Source organism: Oreochromis niloticus, linkage group LG15, assembly GCF_001858045.2.
Source record: "Oreochromis niloticus isolate F11D_XX linkage group LG15, O_niloticus_UMD_NMBU, whole genome shotgun sequence".
Lineage (NCBI taxonomy): Eukaryota > Metazoa > Chordata > Actinopteri > Cichliformes > Cichlidae > Oreochromis > Oreochromis niloticus.
The window spans coordinates 25709552-25722913 of record NC_031980.2 but is presented as its reverse complement, the minus strand read 5'-3'; the positions used below and the strand labels follow the sequence as shown (position 1 = coordinate 25722913).

Below are 13362 nucleotides of genomic sequence, written 5' to 3'. Positions count from 1 at the left end.
AAGTCTGTGGGTAGACTGACCTTGTGGCGGGAAAGTCTGCTAGAATCAGTGCTGGATCAAAAATTCATTCCAGAGACAAACGCACTGAGGGCTGGTTCTGCTGGTTCTGCTGGTTCTGGACCAGCTGCTTATACCTGGTATTTGAACAATCGATCGTTTCACAGGATGACAAGCAAATAATATCAAAATATGAAAACTAGAGCTATAGTATATTGGTGTATTAAGAGTTTTTTTTCATGTGCTATGTGCAGAGGTGTTTTTTTTCTGTTCTCAAACTGATCTCCCTGTTGGAGCTCAGTCTGGGAGGAGTTATTTTTTTTCTCCTTATCTTACCTCATGTGGTGCATTTTCCATTGTTATACCTCTCTGACCTGTCTTCCCCATGTGATGTTTTTGTGTAATGTATGTATGGTCGGAGGGTAAGATGGCGCCGCCATTGCGTGCAATAGGTCGACAGCCTTATGAAATTTCCCCTTGTGGGACTAATAAAGGTATATCATATCATATCATCATATCATAGATTAACTTTAAATGATTTAGTAATAAAAACAAGCACAGTGACAGTACTCCTCACTCACTGTCTAAACTCACCAACACTGACAGATAATATCAGAGGAATCATGTGGAAGCCTGAGTTACACAGCCTGGGGAAGCTCAACTGTAATGCAGCAGAAAATATACAAAAATATACATCTCAGCTCTGTGGGGCCTTAAAAGGAAATCAGACGAATGTGTGTTTTCTGCACTGTCACCAGTTTAGCACCAGTATTATAAAGATTCAAGATTCTAAGTCTTTATTGTCAGTACAACAATATACACAGTATACAGCGTACGGAAATGCAGTTTCACCCCACCCCCCAACCCCTCCCCCCATGGTGCATTTATATGAAGATAACAAAATATATCTCCAAGAGATATAAAACTAGAAATTGCAAATAAATAATAACTCACTAAGAAAGGTACTATAACTAACTATATCTATGTACAATACATAAAAAGACAGGCAGAGACAATACAAAGTGGATTGTGCAGTAGGTATTGAATAACAGGTTCAGGTTATGAGTCACGATATTGTAGACAAGACAGGACGAAGACATGCAAGATGCAAAATGTGCAATATAGCATTATGTAGATGTGTTCAGTAACTATGTGACTCAGGTGTGCAAATAAGCATATTGTTCCCAGGCCCAGTTTGTAGTGGATTTTTGGAAGTTTGTGAAGTGTCCTTTACCCTGCTGTTTGCACGTCAGATGATGTGAGTTTGGAGATGGGTGGGAGAGGGCCTCCAATGATCCTCTCTGCTGTCCTCACTATCTGGTACAGACTTCTTTTCAGTGAAGGTGCAGTTCCCGCACCAGAGATGTAGCAGCAGACGACCCTTTCAGTGGTTCCCTGGTAAAATGATGTGAGGATGGAAGGAGGGAAACTGGCCTTCTTCAGTTTCCTAAGAAAGTGAAGATGTTATTGGGCTTTCTTCATGATAGTGGTTGTAGCAGCCCTTGGCATCAAGAATGACAGAAGAGTCTCTAACGGGTGCAGCCATTTATTTCCTCACCACACACGCCTCATTCTCTGGACATTGAGCACCGTGAAAACTATAAAATAAGAAAAAATTGATACCCGTACAGTCCTTTTGAAGTATAACAATGAGCAATAACAACAATGAGCTCAAGTTAATTCAGGTAAGTTCAAACAAGTAATTCTGAGATATACAGTCACAGATTAAATAAAACAAAAAGGGGTTACTTCAAACAGCATCAAGGGGTTACACAGTTCGGTTAAATAAAATATAACAACAGATCACCTCTCATCACATACCTCAGTCCGCTTGCCAAGGGTGCAAACTCCGGTGAACACTTAAACACTTTGGCCCGTTTCTCATGGGATGCTGCTAGCTTGCATGACACACATGTCTAAGCTAAAAAATAGCACATGGATGTAAGTAATGTAAATACAGAACAAAAAGGTTTTTAGATAGCTCACAATACAAACGCAGCAACATACCTTACATTAGAAACACACATCATACTTTTCAAGGTATTATCGTAACTTACATGGACTTTGTACAACTTATTCCTGCCGCACGACAGACTGCTCATACACGTTACGGGGCATGCCTCTGAGCACATCTGTCCTTAGTGCGACTGCGCATACAGTTCCGACAACCCCCGCAAGGATGACTTATGGTACAGATCAGCGGTTCATTACAGTGGTGGTGTTCAGGTTGCAGGAGAGGCCATCTGACATGTGCACACCCAGGAACTTCACACTGTTGACCATCTCAACCATCTCGGCCATCTCAACAGCAGATCCACTGATAAAAGCTATCATTATTGTTTGCAGTATTCAGTTCATCAACAGTGAACCCCAACGCCGAAGCTGCTGTAGATCCAGACTGTCCCTCCTACTCAGAACAAACAGAGTTAACTGACCTACTCTTAGCCAGAACAGCAGTCACAGCACTAACTCATGTCTCGCCTCCAGCCTTTGATGCCTTTGATGCCATCTGCTCTGAGTCCGGACCATTGCCCTTTTGACTACTTTAAGGAGATTGTCATCGGCTCCATGCTTCAGCTAACTCCTTCAAAGCTGTGACACCAGTTGTGAAACTTACTGCTGGTTGTTTAAACTTAGATCACAGTCGTGTTGTACAGTTGTGAAATCATAAACCTTTCCCTAAAAACATGCACATGCAATCTTTTAAAACAGCTGCGGCTCACAGTTCTGCAGTAGAATCGTGTGCAGTATCCTGGAAGAATGCTGAGGCCACTTCAGGTGAGTCTATCTGAGGACGCCATCACACCCTCATAACTGCAGAGTGTAAAATGATAGGTTCAAGCTACAAACCTATTCGCTGGAACGTTGAAGACAATGTAATTACACAGCAAGCAAGACACGAGTAGGCAAGTTCTTTATGTTTCACGTGCACGGGAGAGAACTGGACAGGCGCGGTTCCTTCGCTTGACCCCAGTTGCTCTCGTCCGCTCCCCCGTAACACTGCTCTTTTATTGTGGTTACATGAATATGCATAGGTTCATTAACATATGACCTCTTACATAGGTATACATGTGAACAAAGGATACCCTGTGTGTGTGTGTGTGTGTGTGTGGAATGTGACTCCCCAAAGCTGGTGCCAGGAGTCTAGTGGTCCATCTAAACAAAAGGCTCTTAGACTCAAACAGATATACGTGTGTTTGCTATACCATATATCAGCAAGAGAAGATACGACCTCTCCTAGGAGGTGTGTGATCTATGCCAGAACACTCTGAAGAGGAGTGAACACACTCCCCTCTTCATGCTACACAGAGTTGTTACAGACTATTAAGGATCAAACCTCCTATCACTACACAATCGATTATATACTTCTAAGCATATATGAGTAAATATTTCTAAGCATAAATGGCAATAAACAATACAAATCTAACATAAAATACCATCAAAACCTGCAGAAAAATATTTGCTCACAGCAGATGATGGAGTTCTATTGTTTGGCCACTAGATGGAGCCAATCGGCAGCTAAATGTCTAACCTCAGAGTGAGAATATGAGCCGTGATACGACTCCCAGTCAGATCAGTTCAGACATGACATCGACCATATAAACCAATCACAAAAGGGGAGCGAGACATTGATTTATTCTCTTTTTCACATAGGACACATTTTCTTATTCATGCATCTAATGAACTGCAGGACGTCTAACAGTGGATAGGCCTTATGTTCCTTCAGCTCGGGTGTAAAACGACTCTCTGCATCCAGTTTTTCTCCAACTCCAACTTTTTCATTATTGTTATCTGATCGCAGGGCATGTCCTGTAAGAGTCCATAATGAAGTCCAAATTACAAGAAATAAAATTAAAAGAATCAGAAGGAAAAATACAGAAATCGCAGAGCGACAAAGGACAGAGATAACAGGCTGTACGCACAGAAGGTTACAGACACAGGTGAGGACAATCGAGACCACGAGACAAGAGGAGCAGCCTGAAACTAAACACGAGACTAAAGGGACAGTTCGCTAGTCAGTCAAGAGTCAAGAGATGAAATCAACAAATCTTACAATAAAAAACGGACATGAAAAATATTTATTCTGTGACCCCAGTTCCACTCAGTCTTGTTTATCACGATGAATCAACAGTAATCTGCCCCCCAGAGGTTAAACCTGCAACACTTAGCAGATGCTCTGAGGCCTCGCTCGGGTCTGACTCGGGTCATATTCCAGTATAAATACTGATTACCTGAAGATTATGGAGGCAAAGGTTGAAATAATAATGATGATTCTAGTTTCCACAGCAGGAAGTTCTGATTCTACCTCCACCTGCAGGCCTGCGTCCATGCTGTGAGGAGGCACAGTGGTTCTCCTTCTCAGTGAGTCGAGGCTGAGCACCAGCACCCTTCAAAGGAGGCTCACCGCCACTTACATTCACCCTCGCCTGCTTTCAGTCAGTGACAGCTTCACAGCAGCTACACCACCCTGTCTGTTGTCTCCAGCTCCTCTCACCCCCACCCCCCAGGAACAAGAACCTGAAGGCATTCCCACCTGCAGAGTCAAGACAGAGGTGTTAATCCCGGACCTGGTGTCATGACCTCAGGACCGGCTCCTCGCTCTCTGACCTCTACCCCACTTTAAACTCCTTTGGTTGGTGTTAGAGCACCATCAGCATTATGTAGCTGAAGTGTGCTGATGAGCCGTTATGTAAGCCCATGTCAGAGCCTGTCCTGTCCCGTCCCACAGTGTGAAGGTTCACGCTTCAGCGACATCATTCTCCTCCCACAGCCCGCGCTCACCCTGCGTCCCTTTATTCTGCAGTGGAAGCACAGATTTCCTCAGAGGCTGAAGGAAAATCGAGCCAGAGAGTTCATAACAGAGCACTCGTTAAGCAGAGATGTACTCACAGTACTGGAACACGGCTCGGCGATGCGGGCCGGACTACAGGAGATACACGGTGAGTATCACACAACGCAAACCACTCTGATCCTGCTCACACGTGAGACAGGTGATCACAAACATCCATCCTAGGTGTACGCTGAGCTCACTGCTGAATGTGCTTGGCATCATTTCTAAAGCTTGATTCAGACTAACTTCAGTCCGAACTGAAACTCAAGTCTTTTTGGTACATGTCGGTGTGGAGTTGCTTTTCTCCCGAGGTGCACGTCAGGTTACGGTGTAGGGTTAAAATGGCGTTCCGGTTATGGCGACGTATATTTCACACAGAAGTATAATTCACGTATAAATGTGTCAAACTTGCTTTGCTGTACTTTTATTTTGAAGAGGAAGCGGCTTTCATGTCTCGCTCTGTTTGGCTTGATGAAAACAACCTGATTGCCCTGTTTTTAGTGGTGCAACGGATCAAAAATCTCACGGTTTGGATCGGATCAATTTTCAGATCAGCAAAAAAAGAAAAAAAGACAAAATTTTAACATTTACTTATTAACTTATTTAAGTATTTTTTGCCTATTAAAACATTCAACTCAAGCCTCATTATATATACAGGGAGTGCAGAATTATTAGGCAAATGAGTATTTTGTCCACATCATCCTCTTCATGCATGTTGTCTTACTCCAAGCTGTATAGGCTCGAAAGCCTACTACCAATTAAGCATATTAGGTGATGTGCATCTCTGTAATGAGAAGGGGTGTGGTCTAATGACATCAACACCCTATATCAGGTGTGCATAATTATTAGGCAACTTCCTTTCCTTTGGCAAAATGGGTCAAAAGAAGGACTTGACAGGCTCAGAAAAGTCAAAAATAGTGAGATATCTTGCAGAGGGATGCAGCAGTCTTAAAACTGCAAAGCTTCTGAAGCATGATCATCGAACAATCAAGCGTTTCATTCAAAATAGTCAACAGGGTCGCAAGAAGCGTGTGGAAAAACCAAGGCGCAAAATAACTGCCCATGAACTGAGAAAAGTCAAGTGTGCAGCTGCCAAGATGCCACTTGCCACCAGTTTGGCCATATTTCAGAGCTGCAACGTCACTGGAGTGCCCAAAAGCACAAGGTGTGCAATACTCAGAGACATGGCCAAGGTAAGAAAGGCTGAAAGACGACCACCACTGAACAAGACACACAAGCTGAAACGTCAAGACTGGGCCAAGAAATATCTCAAGACTGATTGTTCTAAGGTTTTATGGACTGATGAAATGAGAGTGAGTCTTGATGGGCCAGATGGATGGGCCCGTGGCTGGATTGGTAAAGGGCAGAGAGCTCCAGTCCCACTCAGACGCCAGCAAGGTGGAGGTGGAGTACTGGTTTGGGCTGGTATCATCAAAGATGAGCTTGTGGGGCCTTTTTGGGTTGAGGATGGAGTCAAGCTCAACTCCCAGTCCTACTGCCAGTTTCTGGAAGACACCTTCTTCAAGCAGTGGTACAGGAAGAAGTCTGCATCCTTCAAGAAAAACATGATTTTCATGCAGGACAATGCTCCATCACACGCGTCCAAGTACTCCACAGCGTGGCTGGCAAGAAAGGGTATAAAAGAAGAAAAACTAATGACATGGCCTCCTTGTTCACCTGATCTGAACCCCATTGAGAACCTGTGGTCCATCATCAAATGTGAGATTTACAAGGAGGGAAAACAGTACACCTCTCTGAACAGTGTCTGGGAGGCTGTGGTTGCTGCTGCACGCAATGTTGATGGTGAACAGATCAAAACACTGACAGAATCCATGGATGGCAGGCTTTTGAGTGTCCTTGCAAAGAAAGGTGGCTATATTGGTCGCTGATTTGTTTTTGTTTTGTTTTTGAATGTCAGAAATGTATATTTGTGAATGTGGAGATGTTATATTGGTTTCACTGGTAAAAATAAATAATTGAAATGGGTATATATTTGTTTTTTGTTAAGTTGCCTAATAATTATGCACAGTAATAGTCACCTGCACACACAGATATCCCCCTAAAATAGCTAAAACTAAAAACAAACTAAAAACTACTTCCAAAAACATTCAGCTTTGATATTAATGAGTTTTTTGGGTTCATTGAGAACATGGTTGTTGTTCAATAATAAAATTATTCCTCAAAAATACAACTTGCCTAATAATTCTGCACTCCCTGTATACATACAGTGGCTTGCAAAAGTATTTGGCCCCCTTGAACTTTTCCACATTTTGTCACATTACAGCCACAAACATGAATCAATTTTATTGGAATTCCATGTGAAAGACCAATACAAAGTGGTGTACACGTGAGAAGTGGAATGAAAATCATACATGATTCCAAACATTTTTTACAAATAAATAACTGAAAAGTGGGGTGTGCGTAATTATTCAGCCCCCTGAGTCAATACTTTGTAGAACCACCTTTTAAGATAAGATAAGATAAGATAACCTTTATTAGTCCCACACGTGGGAAATTTGTTTTGTCACAGCAGGAAGTGGACAGTGCAAAAGTTATGAAGCAAAAATTAGAATAAAATAAAATAAGAATAAATACAGTACACAACTGTACAGAATAGAATAAAATAAAATACTATATACAGTAGAATAAAATAGAATAAAATATACAATGAGATAAAAATAGAATACAAATGCTATATACAACTGAGTAAAAATACAACGATGCCAGAAAAGATTATTGCACATTAGTGTTATTGCACATTTGTGGATGTGTGTGTTTGATCAGTTAAAGTCTATATTGTGGAGTCTGACAGCAGTGGGGAGGAAAGACATGCGAAATCTCTCCGTCCCACACCGTGGGTGCCGTAGTCTCCCACTGAAGGAGCTGCTCAGTGCTGTCACAGTCTCATCCATGGGGTGGGAGATGTTGTCCAACAGGGATGACAGCTTAGCCACCATTCTCCTGTCACTCACCACCTCCACTGGGTCCAGAGGGCATCCTAGAACAAAGCTGGCCCTTCGGATTTTGCTGCAATTACAGCTGCCAGTCTTTTAGGGTATGTCTCCACCAGCTTTGCACATCTAGAGACTGAAATCCTTGCCCGTTCTTCTTTGCAAAACAGCTCCAGCTCAGTCAGATTAGATGGACAGCGTTTGTGAACAGTAGTTTTCAGATCTTGCCACAGATTCTCGACTGGATTTAGATCTGGACTTTGACTGGGCCATTCTAACACATGGATATGTTTTGTTTTAAACCATTCCATTGTTGCCCTGGCTTTATGTTTAGGGTCGCTGTCCTGCTGGAAGGTGAACCTCTGCTCCAGTCTCAAGTCTTTTGCAGACTCCAAGAGGTTTTCTTCCAAGATTGCCCTGTATTTGGCTCCATCCATCTTCCCATCAACTCTGACCACCTTCCCTGTCCCTGCTGAAGAGAAGCACCCCCAGAGCATGATGCTGCCACCACCATATTTGACAGTGGGGATGGTGTGTTCAGAGTGATGTGCAGTGTTAGTTTTCCGCCACACATAGCGTTTTGCATTTTGGCCAAAAAGTTCCATTTTGGTCTCATCTGAGCAGAGCACCTTCTTCCATATGTTTGCTGTGTCCCCCACATGGCTTGTGGCAAACTGCAAACGGGACTTCTTATGGTTTTCTGTTAACAATGGCTTTCTTCTTGCCACTCTTCCATAAAGGTCAACTTTGTGCAGTGCACGACTAATAGTTGTCCTATGGACAGATTCCCCCACCTGAGCTGTAGATCTCTGCAGCTCGTCCAGAGTCACCATGGGCCTCTTGGCTGCATTTCTGATCAGTGCTCTCCTTGTTCGGCCTGTGAGTTTAGGTGGACGGCCTTGTCTTGGTAGGTTTACAGTTGTGCCATACTCCTTCCATTTCTGAATGATCACTTGAACAGTGCTCCGTGGGATGTTCAAGGCTTGCGAAATCTTTTTGTAGCCTAAGCCTGCTTTACATTTCTCAATAACTTTATCCCTGACCTGTCTGGTGTGTTCTTTGGACTTCATGGTGTTGTTGCTCCCAATATTCTCTTAGACAACCTCTGAGGCTGTCACAGAGCAGCTGTATTTGTACTGACATTAGATTACACACAGGTGCACTCTATTTAGCCATTAGCACTCATCAGGCAATGTCTATGGGCAACTGACTGCACTCAGACCAAAGGGGGCTGAATAATTACGCACACCCCACTTTGCAGTTATTTATTTGTAAAAAATGTTTGGAATCATGTATGATTTTCGTTCCACTTCTCACGTGTACACCACTTTGTATTGTTCTTTCATGTGGAATTCCAATAAAACTGATTCATGTTTGTGGCTGTAATGTGACAAAATGTGGGAAAGTTCAAGGGGGCCGAATACTTTTGCAAGCCACTGTATATATATACACACATACATATATACATATACACACATACATATATACATATATATATATACATATATATACACATATATACATATATACATACACATATATATATACATACATATATACACACATATATATATACATACATATATGTATATATATATATATATATATATATATATATATATATATATATGTATATACACACACATATATACATATATATACATATATATATATATATATACACATACATATATATATATATATACATATATATATATATATATATATATATATATATACATATATATATACATATAACATATATACATATATATACATATATACATATATATATATATATACATATATATATATATATATATACATATATACATATATATACATGTATATATATATATAATAATAATAATAATAACAATAATAATAATAATAATAATAATAAAATATACATATGTATATATATATATATATATATATATATATATATATATATATACACATATGTATATTTTATTATTATTATTATTATTATTGTTATTGTTATTATTATTATTATTATTATTATTATCATTATATAAAAACAAATTAAGGTGCAGTATAGGGCAGTACAGGGCATTGTATCTACCACTCCGCTGTGACATAATGAGCGGTCACGGTCACGTAGCTTTCCGTTGACCTGGAGGTCCACCCATTTGTAGTTGGGCAACAAAAGATGCCTGATACAGTTCAGCCATAACTTTAAACTTTTCCTGCTCATACACACCTGGGTACGATCTTGTCACTGAAGTGGACGCACAACGGGATATCATAGCGTGGCTCAAGCACGTTCATCATAGTTTAAACCCCTTGTTTTGCACAAGGGAATACGGCCTCCCATCTGCAGCTAAACACCCCAGTAGCTTTTGTAATAGCTTTAGCCCGATCGGATTGGGGAGCAAAGGGCTGCTTAAATGCCGCAAACTCCTCTGCTCCTCCCCTTGGACCGGGCATAACTGGGCATAACTATCGCTTGACAGACTGACCTGTGGCGTGTCCAGCGGGGTGGCCTGGGGGGCACAGGCCACCCCCCAACCAGACTGGCCACCCCAGGTGCCACCCCGAAGCCAAAACAATAAAATCCAATGAAATATCAAATGTACGATTATGTTTTCACAGTGAAGCTCAGATATCCGAGTGTAAGCGAATGCAGCATCGGCTTCTGCGCTATGAGCATCATGTTAGCAAAGGTAGGAGAGCCAAGCACGAACGACAGCACCGCAGAAAACAATTTTTCCGCGAAAGATTAACAGTTTAACATAGCTGGACTGGCCATCGAGCATGGCGGAGCTTCCACGGCGGCTAGCAGGTGGATGAGGGGAGGGAAGGGTAGGCAGGAGGAGGAGAGACTCGAGGCAGCCGCCAGTCCGAGTGTCAGGTGAACTGAACTTCAGGTAAGAAGTTATGACCTGCAGTCTATCTGGGTCAGATATAAACCAAGTTTAGGTGGAGTTTATTTTCGTTGTGCTGACTTTTTACAGTCAGTTACAATAACGCTTACTGCGTACTAGCTATCATGACAGAGTTTCTATACAGCTGGGTGGGTGCTTTGATGTTACTGATGGTGAACTTTATTCTATTCATAAGGTTAGTAGAGTTGCCAACGTCTCCTTAAAAAATGGAATCGTCCCTCATTCAGAGAAAATATTACAGGTTTTGTATTGAGCTGAGAAGAGACGCAGTTTGTCCCGTACTTAAGCTAGAATGAAAAAGACACAAAGCTGGATTTTTTTCTGTCTTTGCTGCACAGCTGTCTCTTCTTCTCTCATTCGCTCCCCCTCCCTCTCCTGTTGCTACTTCAATCATGAAACTGATAAATGATCAGCTGATCAGCTTTTCTCTTGTTTATCGCCCACTTTGCGCCAGAAAGAGGAAACCAGCAGATGTCGCGCTAAACAGCAGCAGCACGTTTAAGCTTGATCAGCTGTTGTTAGAATTTATTTAATATTAATTTCTAGTATCAGCTGATGTTTGCTGGAGCCACAGCTGTAAAGCTGCTGGTCATGATCTCGGTTTGTATATCTGGTGAGAGGGAAACATGAAGATGAAACCAGGAGATGTCCTTACTAAATCATCAGAGCTGAACAGGTGATGGAGAAACAGGTTTACCTTTTAGGTGACATGAATGAGTTGAAGGGAAGTTATCAACTGTTTCTGAGCGACAAATAACACCAGGATCCTTTTCTACGTAGCTGACAGCTGGTAACTGTGCAGGGGCGGGTCTAGCAAAGTTTTGCCAGGGGGGCAGGTAGGGCATTACCGGGGAAAGGGGGGCACAAAGAAATACTTTTCTTACTTATTCTCATTTAAAATATCTCGCTTTTATTAAATAATTATCTGAATCTTGCGAACAAAGTTTTTATCTGACGTAAAATGTATAGAAATCATACATATACCAACAAGACCGTGTACATCACTGTCACAACAGCGTTTGTTTTCATTCAAAGGCTTTATGGCTTTAATACCTGGTGGGCCGTTTTTTGTCCCAGTCCAGCCCTGCAGGTTAATACTGGCAGTGTCACCATGCCAGCTGACTGTATTTTATCATCAGCCAGTGTTGTTCTTTATACATCAATATTACCAAAGTTTATTATAAGGCAGCATAGAAAGTATTTACTTGCTTTCAGGTTTCATTCAAATGTTAGTCTTTTCATTTGTTTCCCCACTTTTTTCCTGTTTCAAAATCAAACTCCAGTTTGTGAGAAGATTATCTTCTTTTTTTAATAGGCAGACAAAGTTTTGCATTGGCTAATTTGCCAATTGTATGTTAAAAATGTTCGTATTTTAATATTCAAAAATGTTTTTGCCCAAAACATATGTGCACTATATGTCAGTAAAAATACTATGCAAATATTGCTGTCCTTCAATGCTGAGTAAACACTGACAAAGCACTGATTGTATCTCTTGTACTTCGTCAACGCAGTATCTAAAAACTTTGCACCGTAGTGGTTAAAACCTCATTCTAATAAGAGTCAAAAGCAAATTCAGTTATTAGGTTTATAGGGTTATTGAATGATGGTTAACTGTTGGTAGAATTTTTTTTTAACATTATCTGCCAATTACATCTGCCACCCTTCTCCAAATCTGTGCCCCTACCTGGCCCCCCCAACAAAAATTTTCTAGACACGCCACTGAGACTGACCACGCGCACCATACACATACTTTCTTTCTTTCTTTTTCAAATCTTCGGATCACGTGCGTCCCGAACCGTGGAGTGAATCGGTTCGGATTATGGATCAACCGTGATCCGTTTCACCACTACCTGTTTTCGTTTTAATTAATGATTAAAATAAATATTTTGATAAACAACAGAATAAATATGTGCTGTTGTAGCCAATTCCTGACCAATCACAACAACCCATTTTACTCTGACCAAAACCCGACTCGTTTCAGCAGAGGATGCCACATGACTCGAGCACGCCGGGGGTTTGGTTCCTTCTGTTGTTCAGGTATCCACACTTCTGAGTTCTCAGTGGAATGCTGTTCACGCACAGTTTACCTGGTCAGTTTAGATTAAAGATGTTTTCTATTGAAAGTAGAAAACCCGAGACCAACAGACAAGACAAATGTTAGAGCTGAAAGTAGAGACAGTTTCTACTGGTATGAGTGATCAACAGTCTATTGCTCCCTTTCTGTCACGTGTGCTCAGTATTTATATCCTTATACTTCTGTGTCTCTGAATGCATGGCCTGTACTACACACTCCACATTAAATGTATAGATGCACACCTGTCTGCAGGTGGTGGAGGGGGACACGCCTCTTCCTCTGGGCTCCACCTGTCGCAGGAAGCGCCTTCACTCTGCAGGAGAGGATGAGGAGGAGGAGGTGAGGAGGAGCTGCGCATCTCGGCCCAATCCCGAAGGCTCCCTGTCGGCCGGCGAGCTGAGCCGCTATGGGAAGCCTGAGGAGGAGGAGCTACGTAGACTGTGCCAGCGCTGCCACATCATGGCGTCCCAGCTGAACCGACAGGCTGCTGCTCTGGCTGATACCACAGCGCTGAAGGTCAGAAACACATCTGCACACACGTGTCTCGGACACACGAAACCCGGCACCAGTGCAAGGACATAACTGATGTAGTTTCTGAAA

At 41.9% G+C, this 13362-nt stretch overlaps 1 protein-coding gene and 1 long non-coding RNA gene across 5 annotated transcripts in view; one reads left to right on the top strand and one right to left on the bottom strand.

The window, feature by feature from the left end:
* Positions 1-952: 952 nt before the first annotated feature.
* LOC112842461 (uncharacterized) lies at positions 953-2113 on the bottom strand. Its single transcript, XR_003214231.1, has 3 exons — positions 2055-2113; positions 1819-1918; positions 953-1595 (listed from the first exon to the last, which is right to left on the bottom strand). It is a non-coding gene; the product is annotated as an uncharacterized LOC112842461 (long non-coding RNA).
* Positions 2114-4554: 2441 nt separating this feature from the next.
* kif26aa (kinesin family member 26Aa) overlaps positions 4555-13362 on the top strand; it is a 66669-nt gene continuing 57861 nt past the window's right edge. For 2 of the 4 annotated variants that reach the window (XM_025899073.1, XM_025899071.1), the window contains exons 1-2: positions 4555-4937; positions 13015-13278. In XM_025899073.1, the coding sequence (XP_025754858.1) occupies positions 4878-4937; positions 13015-13278 (324 nt within the window). In that variant the 5' untranslated portion in view covers positions 4555-4877. Of the gene's footprint in view, positions 4938-12639; positions 12726-13014; positions 13279-13362 lie in introns of those variants that run through there. The other 2 variants (XM_025899072.1, XM_025899074.1) reach the window with 2 other exon arrangements.